General features: G+C 36.5%; 1 protein-coding gene across 1 annotated transcript; it reads left to right on the forward strand.

Annotated features, from left to right (window-relative positions):
* The first annotated feature begins 813 nt into the window (after positions 1-813).
* On the forward strand, positions 814-15,988 carry Letm1 (Leucine zipper and EF-hand containing transmembrane protein 1). Its single transcript, XM_074098831.1, has 7 exons — positions 814-1,047; positions 1,470-2,689; positions 3,205-3,475; positions 6,795-6,942; positions 9,621-9,894; positions 11,744-11,917; positions 14,326-15,988. The coding sequence occupies exons 1-7, from the start codon at positions 1,002-1,004 to the stop codon at positions 14,467-14,469; spliced, it is 2,277 nt and encodes a 758-aa protein (XP_073954932.1). The 5' UTR covers positions 814-1,001; the 3' UTR covers positions 14,470-15,988.
* The last annotated feature ends 434 nt before the right edge of the window (positions 15,989-16,422 follow it).

Consider the following 16,422-nt stretch of genomic DNA (forward strand, 5'->3'; position numbering starts at 1 on the left):
TGCTAGTGCTACCAAGTAATTCATCTTAAACCCTCCAATACGAACTGAATCGTTTATACAATTTATCGATCATTTTGTTTAGTTATGAACCGTTGCTGAAATTAAATAGATTACCTAAAACCGTTTAATTTTTATTTAAAACTAAATAATTCGATAAGTAGTAACTTTACTACAGTATGGACCATGATTCTATAATTCTTTGAGTATTCAACTAGCCATTAGCGGCTAATGATTAGCCATAATTAATGGGAATTAATATAACTTTAGACGCTGCACTTATTATTTCCCATTAATTATGGCTAATCATTAGCCGCTAATGGCTAGTTGAATACTCAAAGAATTATAAAATCATGGTCCATACTGTAGTAAATGTAGTAAAATTCCTGTAATTTGATGATGAAAGGGAATGATCTTATTATGAACATTTTAATAAGATCATTCACTTTGATCATCAAATTACAGGAATTTTACGATCATAGCAACATTTTTTATAAATGCCACAGATAGGACATAAAAAGGGATTACCGAGAATCAAAGATATAGCTGTCCAAACTATCAAAATAAGATAGATTATCAAGTTGACCAATATACACATTGAGTCAGCGAGCACATTGTTACTTCTAATAACATAATTAACAAAGAACATTTTGTATTTTCGTTGTAAAATCAGATTACACTGAGCTTCCTCATTTATTGAACTTATTCATAAAAAACAAAAATTCTACTACTTTCCACTACAAATTCATTGATTGACCTTGAACCTTAGTATCGGTGTATTTAGTAGTGTAGTCTGTGACCTAGCCTCAAAAATAGCTACATATTTATTATCGGAAAATTTTCATCGTTTCGATTGACAACAGCACAATCATACGATGTGCGATTTATTTGTGTTGTCTGTGCAGCATTTTCCTTACGATTGTCATGGTGTCTAAAGGTTGATTTTGTTTTTATTGTATTTTTCATTCATATTAACGATACAACAAACCTTTCGAAAGGTAAACATGAATAGAATAATTTTGAGTCCCTGTCGGTGCCTAAAAAGATCAAGTAAGTACCCAATCCCTTCTGATATTCAGAAGAATAGTGAATAGCTTATAACCTCTACCTTCGGGCGGATGAGACTTTTCTGATTGATTGGTTTGCAGTTTTCATTGTAACGATAATTTGTTCTAAATTGAAGGAAATATGTTACATTATTTATAGTTTTCCATGAAACGGTTGGAGTTTACATTATGATTGTTTATTTTCTTTATTGCGACATAAATGTGATTTGTTGATACTAGTCATGGCTCACCACTTTCAAACGTCCCACCCATCCAGGCTGGCAAGCAGTAATAAAATTTTAACAAACCATCCGGCCAGTAGTCATTAAGTACGAACAAACTAGTAATTTTTATTGTATACAAAATTCTTATGTAATTATATAGAAGATTATGGTAAGTAGATTTTATGTAAATTATTTGTTTTAGCAATAACATGGGAAACCTCGCAGTTTCGAAATTCACACATAAAATATTCAAGAACCTTATCCTATTATGGGATTCAGCCGGATGAGCCTAGGTTTGCCTTGATGCAACGGCCTGTGAATGCTAGGGTGTCTTACACCTCTCCTTACTTCAGAGGAATTGCCACAACATCTTGTTACTATGACAAGGAACCACTCAAACCTTCTTCTAAAGTCGAAGCCACAGTTGAAACAATAAAGAAAGGCATAGAAGAAAAAGAAAAGCTGGCCAAAACAGTTGTTAAAAAGAAAAGTTTAAAAGAAAGAGTAATGAATGAACTTAGGCACGTTTATCATGGATTCAGGTTGTTCTTCCTGGAAATAAAGATCTCCATAGGCTTATGCTTTCAGATCCTTAAAGGCCACACTTTGACCAGACGTGAACATAAGCTGCTCATTACAACAATTGGTGATTTGTTCCGTATGGTTCCATTTATAGTGTTTATTATTGTGCCTTTTCTAGAATTTGCTTTACCATTGTTTATTAAATTATTTCCGAACATGTTACCATCAACATTTGAGAGTAAAGACCAGAAGGAAGCTAAATTAAAACAGCATTTGAAAGTTAAACTGGAAATGGCCAAGTTCTTTCAAGAAACTCTAGATCAAATGGCACCACAAGCAGGTGATCGGCATTCAGAATTGGCAAAGGAGTTCCACAGCTTTTTCAATAGGCTTAGGACATCAGGTGACGTGGCAACCAGTGAAGAGATAATGAAATTCTCAAAACTGTTTGAAGACGAAATTACATTAGATTCACTGCAGAGGCCGCATCTTATTGCTCTATGTAAAGTGTTGGATGTTACATCTATTGGCACAAGTGCCATGCTCCGTTTTAATCTTAGGATGAAGTTGCGATCTCTAGCAGCGGATGACAAAATGATAGCCAAGGAAGGTGTTGACAGTTTGAACTTCAGTGAGTTGCAACAGGCTTGTCGAACTCGAGGTATGAGGGCATATGGTGTCTCCGAAGAAAGACTACGAAAGGAATTGCGGAACTGGCTGGACTTGTCCTTGAATGAGAAGGTACCACCGTCACTGCTGCTCCTGTCCAGAGCATTGATGGTGCCAGAACATGTCCCAACAACTTACAAGTTAAAGGCAACCATTTCAGCATTACCTGACACTCTTATTGCTCAGACTAAAGCTGCGATTGGTGAGAAGGAAGGCAAACTTGACTTTAAGGTATGCTATCTATCACCATGATGCTTTCTATTCATTCCATTTAACCACCATAAATACACCAGGTACCATAAATAGTAATCATTTCCTTGAAAATAAATATCAGTGCATTGTCACTTTTCGTGAGGAACTTAATTTCAGCCCAATGACCCATGATTTTCGTAAGATGCGTTGAAAATTCACACATGATAAAGTTTGGTGTTGTATATCTCGAGACGTAATAATATAATTGCGACATATTTAGTTTTTGATAATTCATTTTTAAAACCTAACCTAACCTAACACCATTAAAGCATATTATATGACCTCGAATTACTGTAGGATTAGAACTTTTCAGACGCCCCTCGTATGCCTGCACAAATGAACTATGCAGGCATAACCATCGGTTATATTTATATTATAACCTAGCATGTGTGGCCGGCTTAGCAGGACAACATTATTCATAAGATGAGATAGAGTAAAGTGGTAATCTATTTATCTTAGAGCTCAGTATGTATTTTTATTTCACCAAATTCCAGGCTAAAGCGGAAGTTATCAGGCTTGAGGAGCTGAGGATTAAAGAGGAAAAACTCGAAATGCTGGAGGCTGAGAAAGAAAAACAGATCCTGGAAGCCAAAAAGAGAGAGAAGGAAGAACTCAAAGACAAGGCTCCCGTTATTGATGTCCAACTTGAACAAATTGCCATTGACCCAGCTCCGGTTATAGCTATTGATAGCTCAAAACCCAGGTCTGAGGAAGGTCTGTCTGGCAAAGATATTGAGGTCATTGAAGACGCTTTAGAGAAATTAGGTGAGTACAATTGTTTTAGTTTAGATTGAGAACAATCTCTAATAACATATTTTATTTACACTACACAATGTGAAATAAACTAAAGACACTTTCCGAGGCGCGACCCCTTAGATCGCGAGTCCGTGGGCGGTGGCCCACGGCGTTGGAAAATCATTTCCCCAAAATCTTTATTTCCTAGTAGCATAATTTCCATTCGCGTTTGTTTCCAAAATGCTTTTTTTCCCAATATGCCTTTTTACTGAAGCTTATTTCACAGTAGCATTTTTTCCCATTCAGAATCGACAAAGAAACATAGGTAGTTTTATATTATGTTAAGTTTACATCGGCCCAAAGGGCCAAAACTACACAAAAGTAGGAGCTCCGCGTGTCGACTCTGATTAGGGAAAAACGCTACTGTGAAAATAAGCTTCAGTAAAAAAGCATATTGTGAATAAAAGCATTTAGGAAAAAACGCAAATGGAAAATTTTGCTACTAGGAAATAACGATTTTGGGAAAATGATCTAACCAGTCAGCCCACGTCGCCTCTGCTAAAGCTAAACATTTACATTAACTTGTTAAAAATATTACCTAAATATTTCTATGAAGGTGTAAGCATTCAGTTCGGTGACCGAATTTGGCGCCTAGCCATTACAAGAAGTTCAAGTTTGTTACTATTTTGCTGTAGCAATATTTTGCTGATGCTTGCCAAATAGATTTGAGAACCGTGAATGACTGATAACTATTTTAAGAATTCATCTTAGGCTGAGGCGTCACATAAAACCTATACTACTCAAAAGAAAATAAGGGCCACTCAAGTTGCACTTGCAATCAGTAAAATGAAACCAAATACATACATACCTACCTACATTACTGCAAAGGCCGCGAAATAGGGGATTGCCGGCCGAGTAGATATAGATGTCCGAGTGTTAACGAGGGCGACAATCCCTGTTCGTGACCGAGGCTTGTATAGTGCTTTTCTCAAATAAATCCAAGGAAATAATATGAATGTTCAACTTATATATTCATATATTTAATGCAAATTACATTGGCACACTGTTTTAAAGACTTACTTCCAACGAGGATTACCTTTGTATGCAGAATTACAGACTAAATTAGTTTTTAAGCCACATTTTTAAAGTGCACCATGCACAAATTTAACTTTTTCTTAATTGGCAGTATGCCATAGATATGAAGATAGTCAATAAAAAAACAAAAAGAAGACATCTCTTTGCTGGCCATGGCCACCAATGTTGTATGAAATTCCATTATTGTCTTCTAATTTGAAATTAGAACCAATCTTCAATAAGTGCTATGCAAAGACGTACTTCGCATTATATTATCACTAAGATAAGGACGACTTTTTCTTGGATGTTTGAGAAAAATATGTTTGCGTTTTTATCTGAACTCATTTTATTAAATGAAATGTATTTGTAAAGTATAGTGTTGTTGTTGTTGTATTAATAAAACCATTTTTAGACAAGGAAGCTATGTACAAACATTTATTTGTTACTATTTAAGGAGGATTAACTTTTCTTTAGTCAAGGCTGGTGCCGTGCGTTTCGATTTTAGCTCGCTCGCTTCGCGATATGATCACCTTTTACGCTCGCGTACTCGTACTTACGTATTTTTAACAGACTTCAAAAAAAGGAGGTTATCAATTCAGTTTTTTTTTTGTTTCTTACCTCAGAACTCCGTCATTTATGAACCGATTTGAAAAAATTTTTTTTCGTTCGTCTAGGAATTTATGACAAAAAATAGAACCAACTACAAAAAACCATGAAAATAATTTACTACCTACCAGTCTGAAGTCGGTGCCTCAGCACGAGCCATGTACACAGTCGCCATCACCACTTCGGCGAATTTATAAATAATATTTTTAATATAATAATAATAATAGAGCGGCAAAGAATCTGGTTTCTCTAGACAGATATTTGACAATTTTAAGTTAATTTTCATACTAAAATTATTTGCCGGTAGGTAATTAATTAATCTAAAATAGACATCGACAACCCTAAGCGTCCGCACCGGAGTAGGCAGCTAAGTCTCCTAAAGGCTCGGAGTGTGCATACTTGTTCTCTTTACTATGCTATTACTCCAGACATCCAGCTTAACCTTTTAGCATGAAAGGTAACAAACACAGGAGTCCTCTCTTACTGTGCGAGGACTTAACTGTCCAAGTAACTGATGATGATTATTTTGTAATGTTGTATCATTCAACAAGATGATGAAATCATTAGTAAACAAAGTTATAGCCTAGTGAATCAACTCTAAAAATGTACACAAAAGAGAAAACAAAATACTTACTGTTTAAAGTTTTAAATCCAATGGGAAATATCTTTGTTTGGATGTATTGTCGTCACCAATGTTAATTTTACATTATTCATACTGTGAGGATAATAGATTATCCAAGGTCATTTCACTTGCAAATATATAAGTACATAAATGTCATAAGGCTGAAAGTAGGTTGAGTTATCAGTGGCCTGATAAGGCAACTTCCTTGTTGCCATAACATTACTATCTGCATCAGAATTATCAATTTTATCTAGTAGTTTGCTAAATCCATTTTTATTACACAAAATAGCCTAAGTTTAACTTATTGCCCTTTATTTCGTGATGTCTGATGTCTTGGGATTATTTTATATGCAAGTGTTTATTATGTATGAGTAGGTATTTACCGTCACCAGCACCAATATCGGACATAATAAAGCTTGCATAAATATCTCATAGGACTCTATTTCTAGGGCCGGTAGGATGTGTCAGATCTTTTTATTTTTCCACACTCCACTGTGGCAGATATTAATGCAGGTCTGTTTTTTTTTTAGTTATACTTAACATTTGTCAATAATTGTTTCTTTCTTTGTTTCTGTACAATGAAGTATTTACATAAATACATTCTAACCTCAAGCATGGTACTCTGATGATAAGCATGAAATAATACAATCACCGTGACTTATTATATTATCCTTATATTTCCGCACACACACAGACACTGCAAACCATGCATATCAAATTTTATACACACACATGCGGTAGGCAGAGCCCACGAAACGTTACCGCTTCGGAGCCACTTTTAGCAATTTTGACGAAAAAGGTACAACGGTGATAGGTTGCTAGCCTGTCGCCTACGGTATACCTTAACCTATATCCTCAGTCGCCTCTTACGACATCCACGGAAGGAATGGAGAGGTGTTATTCTAACCCAACACCACACGGGTCTCTTAATTATTCTTATTCCAAAATCCCATAGAAACTTACTTCACAACAACCAATACTGTAATGTCTGCATCAAGCAGTCGGCAATTACAATTGAACATTAATGAACAACATCTTATTTTCCAGCGGAACAAAAGAAATCTCTGCTTCTCGAAAAGGAGAGCATCCAGGAGTTGAAGTCAGAGCTTTCAGAGTATAGCGAAGATGTTAAGGAGATGCATGAGATTGTCAAGACCAAGCAGGCAGACATTAAACTGACTAAGGGCGCGCGAAGGTATATGTATATCTTTCTTTTATCTTATGGCAATTGGCTGAAAAACTGGATGAGACGCACAAATCTTGGCAATGAAGTGTGAAAATGAAGTGCCTTTAACCTGCTGTAACAGCTAGTTATTTAAAAATATACATGTATTGCTATTAAATTAGTTAAAAATGCTAGGAAAGTCCCTGGTCCAACGTATGGTATGAAGAAAAGAAGTTTACTCAAATCCTTATACCAGCTAGAAGCTTTTTGCCTATTTATTGAACCTGATTGGATAAGAGTTATTAGAAAGCCCAGACTTTGCCCAGGCTTGAGCTCGTCAGACTTGAAGATACAGCTTCAAATGACGAGCCTTTCAATGGAATGCCAACTCTATGTGCAAAAAAATCCCGACAGCGATGACTTGGGGTAGTTCTGATGATATGGTTGGCAAACCCGTTAACTGTTTTCCAATTTTGCCAAGGTGACCAGTTCTCGAACTATGCCCGGCTATACAAAAAGGGGTTTAAAGGTCAATTTAATTACCAGTTTTTTCTTCATCGCCGTTTAGACCAGATAACCTTTGGATGCCTGTTTAAAGTGCAGATAAGACATGAATACCCTGCCTGATAATTTATCAATAAACGAGTCGGTAACTTTGCATTGATAATGATAATCTTGAAGAAACAAAGGACCCCGGACCTAAAGTATGGAAAATGTGGTTAAACTAGATAGAGACTTTTGATCAGGACTTTGAAATCTATAACATATCAAAATCTCAGGATATTTAACTGAAACCACATTTTCCATAGGGTAATTCCGGGGTAGATGGCCAATCGAAATAATTCGTAGAAGCGTCGACTTTACCCCACCAGTTACCGTTTAGTTCAGTTTCTATCATGGGTGGGAGCTACGGCATAGCCAACACTTTGGGGAAATAAAATCGAAAATTAGATGAAATCCTGTTGTTTTGTTTTGTCTGGTACAAATATTTTTAAGAGTGCTCGTGTTTTAGATAGTTCTGATGCTAGTTTCTTAAAGGAATGATGGTTTTAGTATTTGTTGCAAAGTTAAAGGGGCTGTTTCACCATCCATTGATTAGTGTTAACTGACGGTTAAATGTGATGCTGTCTCCGTCTATTCGAACAAAACAAATAGAGACGGCATCACATTTAACCGTCAGTTAACACTAATCAATGGATGGTGAAACAGCCCTTAGGGGCTACTATTTCTTTTCGTACTATTTCGTTCTAACCCCAAAAAAATGCATGTCGTGCTTTTCCTTTTTTTTATTCTACGTATGGCCATCTCTCCCATGGAAAAAGGAGAGATGGCCAATTTAATTCAGTATGTAATGATTGTATAGAAGTTTTCTGAAAAGTATCAGGTAGTACTGACAATGTAACATTAATTATGTTACCAGTCAAAAATAAGAAACAGCAGGTACCTAAACGACGGTGACATCATACATGAGTATAGCAAAAAAATGTTAAAAACAGTTGAATGCAAAGAGTGCCAGATTTGGACACATGGAAATTATACTGGGTTTGGCAACACGTGTTCCTAATAAAAAAAGATGTTGAAATATAGACCAAAAACTACGCTAAACCTAGAATTGCGATATGGCCATTAGGATGGCACTTTGGGAGAGATGGCCAACTGTGATTTTTATTTAAACTCGTATTTCGTAATGATTTTATAAGAAATTGTGACTTACTGGCTTGACGTTCGAAAGTTAATTAGTTAGTGTAATTAATTATATAGGTTTCCATTGTAGTGCATAAATTCTTTTTTTATTGGTTTTAATAAAGACTATGGCCATCTACCCCGGACTTACCCTACTTTAGGTCCGGGGTCCTTTCCTTTCTTTAACCATGTATCTGAGCGAAAAATCTACGCGAGAATTTAGACGAGCGAAGATATTTTCAAAGCAAACCTGTTTAAATTTCATCAGTCTAATGATGGGTTCTATGAGAAAAAAACGAAAATCTTCGTGCAGAAGTATTTTTACCGAAAATTATTATTTTAACGGAATCCGTACTAATATTATAAATGCGAAAGTGTGTGTGTTTGTATGTTTGTCCGTCTTTCACGTCTAAACGGAGCGACGGATCGACGTGATTTTAGCATACATATAGTTTATAGGCCAGAGAGTGACATAGGCTACCTTTTATCCCGGAAGAATACACAGTTCCCGAGGGAACAGCGCGCGATAACCAAATACCACGCGGGCGAAGCCGCGGGCAAAAGCTAGTTAAAAAAAATAGATTGAACTTATAAGATCCCGAAGATATTAAAATTTTTATGATTGTGGAAACATTATAATAACTTAAGTCGGGGCCCGATCTAAAGTGGGGCAAGCCGGGTATTAGCACAGAGCGGCAAAAATTTAAAGGCGGCAATAATTATTATTTTCTATCTTCCAACCTGGCCATTAGCCATCCACCCAGGGGCGTCTTTACCTAAAGTGCACGGGCGCAGTGGTCTTAGGGGCGCCGGCCGCGGCACTTTGTACCTATTCCATTTTGACCGCGCTCTTCCTAGATGGCGCTAAAGTAATGATTGCACACGGGCGCTACATGGGCTAAAGACGCCGCTGCATCCACCACTGTTAGTGCATGTAAAGAGCGGCGAAAATATTCTTTGCCCGGAGCGGCTAAATAGCTAGATCAGCCCAACATCAGTTATTTACTTGAAAAATATGTTTCCAGATTGTACCGAGCCGTCAACAACATGATTGGCAAACTAGACTCAGTACTAGTAGAACTAGAAAACAAAGAAAAGGTCCTACAGAAAACGTTGGAGCAGACCAAGTCGGAGCCTCAGAAGGCCAAGGAACAGTTGATCCAAATCGACGAACTCATGCATTCCATAAAAAGCCTTCAGAAGGTTCCGGATGAGGCGAAACTGAAGCTTATACAAGATGTTCTGGGAAGGTTGGATGACGACTTCGATGGACAGTTGAAGATTGATGACGTGCTTAAAGTAAGTAACACGAGTTTCTTCTCTTTGCATAAATCGCTGGCGGTATTCCCTTGGCCTCCTCAGAGGGCGGCGCCAAACGATGTTACTTAAACACATTTATATAGGTATTCCGACTTTAATGGTCCGTTCCATGACTCGATCGATTAAACGGAGACGGCATCATAGAAATTTTTTCACATAATATAACGGGAACTTAACAGAGAGTGGTGTCTCATTGAATTAATAACTAAATTGAAATTTTAAGAAACTAGACAGTTAATTGGTTTAAATCACGGTCTATACCATTGTAAAAGAATTATATAGAAAGCTTCTTTTTTACAGATTTAAAAAAAGGAGGTTATCAATTCGTTTTTTTTTTATTCAATTATAATGCAATAGTTTATCATAAACAATATTTTGCCTAAAATTAGTTTTCACACCCGTGTATATAGCTCCGATAAGTACCTAACGTAAAGATAGGCTCTAATATAAAGTAGATAGAAGTGAATATCGAATTATCAGTCGCAAAATATTTATTTTGTAGAATGTAATACCAATTTGTCGCATGCCTACATTATTACCATTACACATACTTTTTCCTGTGTAAAACATGTCGAATTAAAGCTAAAACTCCGCTTTTAAATGATAATGACCTAATTTCGGTAACTATCGCACAAAACATGACGCACGGGCACTGGATGTGTTGAACTCTGTAACACGGCCAATATGAATGACTTGGCTGTTTAATTTACATATTTGTAAACGAGACTTTTTTCTTATTAAATATATTGACCCGGATAACTCACGTCTTAAATCGAGTTTAGCTCGACATGTTGTGAGACTTTTTTCCACTATAGTTTTTCACGATTTACGTAATAGTGGCCTAGTGGGTATTAGTCATTGCCATATTTAAGTTTTCTATCGTATAGTTTTGTTTTAATGTTTTATTTTTACAATATGCGTGATTTTTGTTTGAGGTTGAGGTTATTGAACTTAGCAATTCTTTTTATTTGATCAAATATCTTTATTGTTTGACAAACCGGATCAGTTTTTTTTTTAAATATATAAAATTCGTTTTGAGCTGTTGCTTACCTTGAAAATTTTTCATGTACCTACTTGTGTTTTCTGTATAGTCGAGCAAGAAATTCCTTTACCACCCTAAGGTTTAAATATCATTTGTAGTGCTTAAAACGTCAAAGCCTATTTCACTCACATGTCAATATGACAATCAGCCTTATTGTTTTATTTCTGAAGTAGGAACCGTCATTAAAATTGGTAAAGCACTTTCTTGATCGACTATACTGCTTACTATATTGTGGTGTACAGTCACCAGCATTAATATCTGCCACAGCGGAGCGTGCAAAAATATCTGACACGTCCTTCTGGCCCTAGAAATAAAGTAGGTATCAGATATTTATGCACGCTTGTTGTGTCAGATATTGGTGCTGGTGACTCTAGAATATAGTCATTCTATTGTAAATTTGTACGACACCTTCATGGGGAGGCCTGATCCGGACTTGGTGATTTTACAAGCTTTTATTTAACTTGCAATGTATCTAGGTATGTATGTATGTATGTGCGGGTCAAATCTTGCAAGTTGAATTTGACCCACTTCCAGTGGTCGAATTGCTTTGAAATATGGCGACAATACAAAAATTTAGTAGTGACATCTTGGTGGTCCAACCAGGATCGTCTCCGCAGGGCAGAACTCCTCAATGGTTAATGGCATGCACTTAAATTTGGTACGGAAATGTAGTTTAGATGACAATGTGAGTACAGTCAACAAAAAGTACAGTCAGCAAAATAGCTTGCATTAAAAATGCAATTATTACCATAAACCTTATTTAACTTTAAACCATTAATTTCCCAGATGTTGGAGATCATAGGCAATGAGAATGTGAATCTGTCCGAGAAGCAGATGGCGGAGTTGATCGATTTGCTTGACAAGGAGGAGATTCTGGAGGTCGAGAGCAAAATACAGAAGGCACTAGAGAAGGCGGCCACGGCCGAGAAGGAACAGAAGCCGACAAAAACCGAGGGAAAGGTACATACAATTATACCTATTTGACCTTTAGACACAGAGCTGATTCTACTAATATTATGAACGCGAAAGTTTGTGAAGTCTTTTTAACACCCAGCAAAGAAAGAAAGAAACATTTATTTGTGTCAACAAGAGAAATAACATTAGAATGGCTGTTTCTTTGGGGCCATAGATGGGTTGTTTTAAGTTGATGAATGCTGTGCGTGTGCGTGCGTTCGTGTGTGTGTGTGTGTGTGTGTGTCTTCCAACAGAAATATCAAAGGATTAAACCCTTTAAATGGTGGAAATGTCACAAATGCAGCAAAAATTTGCTACTATCTACCCGAGTGGGTAATGTTGGTTGCTCTTGTCAACAACTGTATACTTTTAAATAAACACATTTTCATTTTTCTTGCGCTGAATCATATTAGCTGGTGGCGATCAGAATAGCAATAAACACAAAAGATTCCACTAGTATCACTGCCTACTGGGGTTCAACTGTGCGTTGTATGTCATAAAAATGGCACAACAAAAAACAAGTTAAATGCCACGTTTTACACACGTCAGGCCCTAACTATGAAGTGCAAAATTCGAACCTCGAATATTGCCATCCCGCTAACGCTTGTATTATTTATTACGAGAGTGAGAGGGACGGTACGATACGAATACGAACTTCGAATTTCGTATTAGCCCCCTCAGATATAGTAGCGGTAACGTGACTCGCATGACAGTCTGGACTCCTGTGAACCTAGGACGCTGGTTTTTGTCGTGGTCGTTGTCGTGGACGTAGAACTATCGTCTTCTAATCATGTGTGTGTGCGAACGGTGTTACTAGTAGTATCCGGCGAGTTCTGTCATAAATTGAAGTTCCAATAAAGTTTCTGTTTTGGCAGTAAATTGGTCAAAAGTATGATCGCAACAGCGTGCGGCCACAAAACAGATAGGTACAGAAATTAATCTACATACAAAGTGCACTCAAGCAATGCACACATAGACACTGCTCACGGACACGATATCTCGGACCGGTTGGGACCAGTGCGAACGCGAGTGCCATCCGCTAGATACGAGTGCCACTACCACAATAGTTTTTTGTGCATAAGCTATAGTTGACAACCCTAGAGCGACCGCCGAGCGAGCGTAGGAATGAGAAGTGAAGTACATACATGAGATTGACTTCTGTACCTTTCTGTTTTGTGGTGCGGCGTTCGGCAACCATCGATGTCGCGGAGTGGCTCCACCACCGCACATCTGCTAATTTCTCTCGTGGCTACTTGTTATTCCAGATTACAAATACAATGTTTTTTTTTAGATATACCAAACTATCAATTTATCTAATATGACTTCTATGGACACAAACACGCATTACAAAAGCTAAAATGAAAGCAACTTCAAAAAGTATACAATAAAATCGCTCTCGATTTTGGGTTTAATTTGTAGGCATACTAGTTTTTGTCAGATAGATACCTGTGGTTCTGCTATTGTTACATTAGTTCTATAATAAAATGTACGGCTACAGACAGACCTCTCTTTCCCACTGGACACGTTTTTGAGGCCTATCGACTTCATAGCTTCTGGCTTCATATCTCGAAGTTGGGGCCCCTTTTCTTCTAAAGAGCTCAGGCCCCGATAGGTTAAACACGGCTCTGCCTACAGATTGCAAAGTAATGTCTAAATCAATCGACGTAGGTAGGGGTTTAACATCCGCAATTCAATGAACTGACTGAATTACAGGTCGATCAGGTGATGTTGCAGAAGAAACTATAAATGCTTTTAAATTCGTTAGTTTTACTTTATTTTCGAAAACAAATGAAGACCACACGGAAAGAGTAAGTCGCCCTTTTGTAGAAATTGATTTGTAGATTTGTTATTTTTAATATTTTGTTATTTTATTTTGTTGACCAACATTTTAGCTACAATAATACCGGGGCGGAGTATAAATTGTATCTGAATGTTAAGTAGTCCTAGTAACTAGTTGTCGAAATACGTATTCTTAGACATATTCTTACTTACTAGTCTCTTTCCATGGGGTCTTCTAATAGGAATGTATGAATTGGTCTCCATGATTCTTAAAATTTGTAGAAACCTTTACAAAATCAGCAAGCCTTCTTACGAATTCTGGTTGGCTACCTACATCTATTTATTTTATTATATGTCCACCACTAACTTGGACATTTGTGGTCAGATCTAAAAAAATGTCTGAAAGGGTGTCAAGAGTACTGTGCTGGTACATTTATGTTTTATCAAAATCGGCCCGTAACATAATTTATATTTGTTTTTTTTTATATAATTTATATTTGAAGCCGGTTAATGTTTCTGTTTTTGAAAGAATAATGTGCCAGCCGTTTGAAAAATGCCTGTAACAAGAGTGACTTACTCTGACCTAACCTAACTCTGATTGTTTAAAGTATTCAGGTTACAATTTAACATTCCAGGGTCTATTCGATTTAATCCGAGAGGCGCAAAAGCGGCAGGAAATGAAGAAAGCTGTCGAGAAGTATAACGAAGAGCCGACGATCCCCAAGGGCGAAGGCATCACGAAGACAGAGGAAAGCAGTAAACGGCCAGAGAACCATTGAGCTTAATCTTTAACGTAGTCAAGGTGTAAATATGACGTGCGTGGTTGGCAGATACTCTGGCGTCTGTCTTTGTGCTGGTTTGTGCGATAAACTAGCAGCAATGGCGGCGGCGATCGCATCAGATGTTTAGTTATTATTCAGTTTTCTACATGTTAGTTAACGCCTGACAAAGGACCGAAGCCGGTTTAGAAAAATACATAATTTTTGTTTTAGTAAGCTGCTTATACAAAGTACATAACGTTATATAATATAACTTATATTGTAGGCATTCACAGAATGAGACTAATTTATTGGTTTTTGTCTAAATAGTCTTTTTATTCTACTCCGGTACCCTGTACACTTTTCAATGCAAACCAATAGTTTGTTGAGAAGACAATTTAATTAGATTTATTAGGTGTAATAATCGCATAGCTGGCTAATGATTGAAAAGTGTACAGTGGTTATATTTAATTATTTTCGGTCTCCGCGCATATTGGTAATGATACACTTAATTAATGGCAACATCCTATGAAAATCAACGACGAATCAATCAATGAAGTTGTGTTAGGCTTTAGTAAAAGGTCTGTTTTGATTTCTTGGGATATAACGTAGCTGTTATGTAATTAACTGTGTATCCCTAATGACAATAAGCATTTGTAAACATGTAATCAGTCACATGTAAATAAAATTTACATAACTCATTCTGTACTTTTCGTACCGTACAAGCTTATCAGAGTCGTGTCTATTTATTTCTGGTTCGTTTATATTGATTTAAAGTTTTATTTTATTGTTTATGCATTTCTGTGATCGCTATTCTGTCGTAAGTTTATGTTATGTGAATCGATGTCTAGTTATACATGGTTCGTTTATCAAGAATGATGCCCCACTACGTCACTTCAGTACAACAACAACAAAAGGTACAACTATTGTTTAAATTGTTTTGTTATGTTGCATTCTAAAACCAGAGCCTCTATTTGAAGTAACTATTCAACTCTATCCATGTTCTCAGATGATTCTAAACCATTTCGAAAAAGCACTGGTTCGTGTAAGGTTCCAAGTGCAATTTGTTATTTTACCATGATATGAGTGTTTAGTGCTGGAAACAAGCAGTAGCACAAATCTTTCAAAGTCTAAAATACATTACTATTTTATTTATGAGGCACCCACCAACATTCAAATTGGGATTAAATGTAATATCTCGTCTAGTAGCATTTAAAATGCGATGAAATTATGTATATAATAGCAGTATATAGAGGAATTATTTATATAATTTGATTTCAGAAACTTGTCAATATTCCTTATGGTAATTGTGATTCTTGGCTGTCTGTACTTTAAGCTATTCTGCATCTGGTACATCTAAATGAAGTAACTATCACTAGGTATAAAAAGTCATTCCAAATTGCTAAGTAGTGACTGGCCTTTAAAATGTAAACAATAATCACCTTGATGAAAATTGAAATTGGTTTTTGTAATCATTAGATGTGCTGGGATAACTTGAACTTACATTGAAGTAAGGAAATAAAGAGATCATTACATAAAAGCCTTTCTTTATTTACTGAATTCCGCGTCCTTTGTAGATGGTTCTACACTTTGTCTTCATGAATTAACCCCTCGTATGCGAGAAGTAAAAATAAACTGCATTCAATTCTCGGTAACAAATAACACCAATTTCATAGATTGAAATAAAAATGGAAACAGAGGGCTAACTATGAGCGGTTAAAAAAGAACTTTTTACTGTTAAAAGTAGGTGTAGAGCTTCATAATGTCATTAGGTACATTATATGTACCCCTGCTGGCTCATGCTGAGACACCGACTTCAGACTGGTAGAAAATTATTATAATGCTTTTTGTAGTCTGTTAGTTTTTTTATTGTATTTTTTTTCATGCTTTTTAGTGTAAATAATCTAAGATACAATAGTTTAATGTCGACTGCTTTTTCCGATGTCGTTCATTGTTGAGGAGTTCTGGTGCTTC

The sequence above is a fragment of the Choristoneura fumiferana genome, chromosome 16 (assembly GCF_025370935.1).
Source record: "Choristoneura fumiferana chromosome 16, NRCan_CFum_1, whole genome shotgun sequence".
NCBI lineage: Eukaryota > Metazoa > Arthropoda > Insecta > Lepidoptera > Tortricidae > Choristoneura > Choristoneura fumiferana.

Bases quoted from the DNA above. Each gene is read 5' to 3' on its own strand.
- Letm1 (XM_074098831.1), top strand. From the start codon at position 1,002: ATGAATAGAATAATTTTGAGTCCCTGTCGGTGCCTAAAAAGATCAA. The intron at 3,476-6,794 runs GTGAGTACAATT...CTTATTTTCCAG, and splicing joins AGACGCTTTAGAGAAATTAG to CGGAACAAAAGAAATCTCTG. The intron at 6,943-9,620 runs GTATATGTATAT...ATATGTTTCCAG, and splicing joins CTGACTAAGGGCGCGCGAAG to ATTGTACCGAGCCGTCAACA.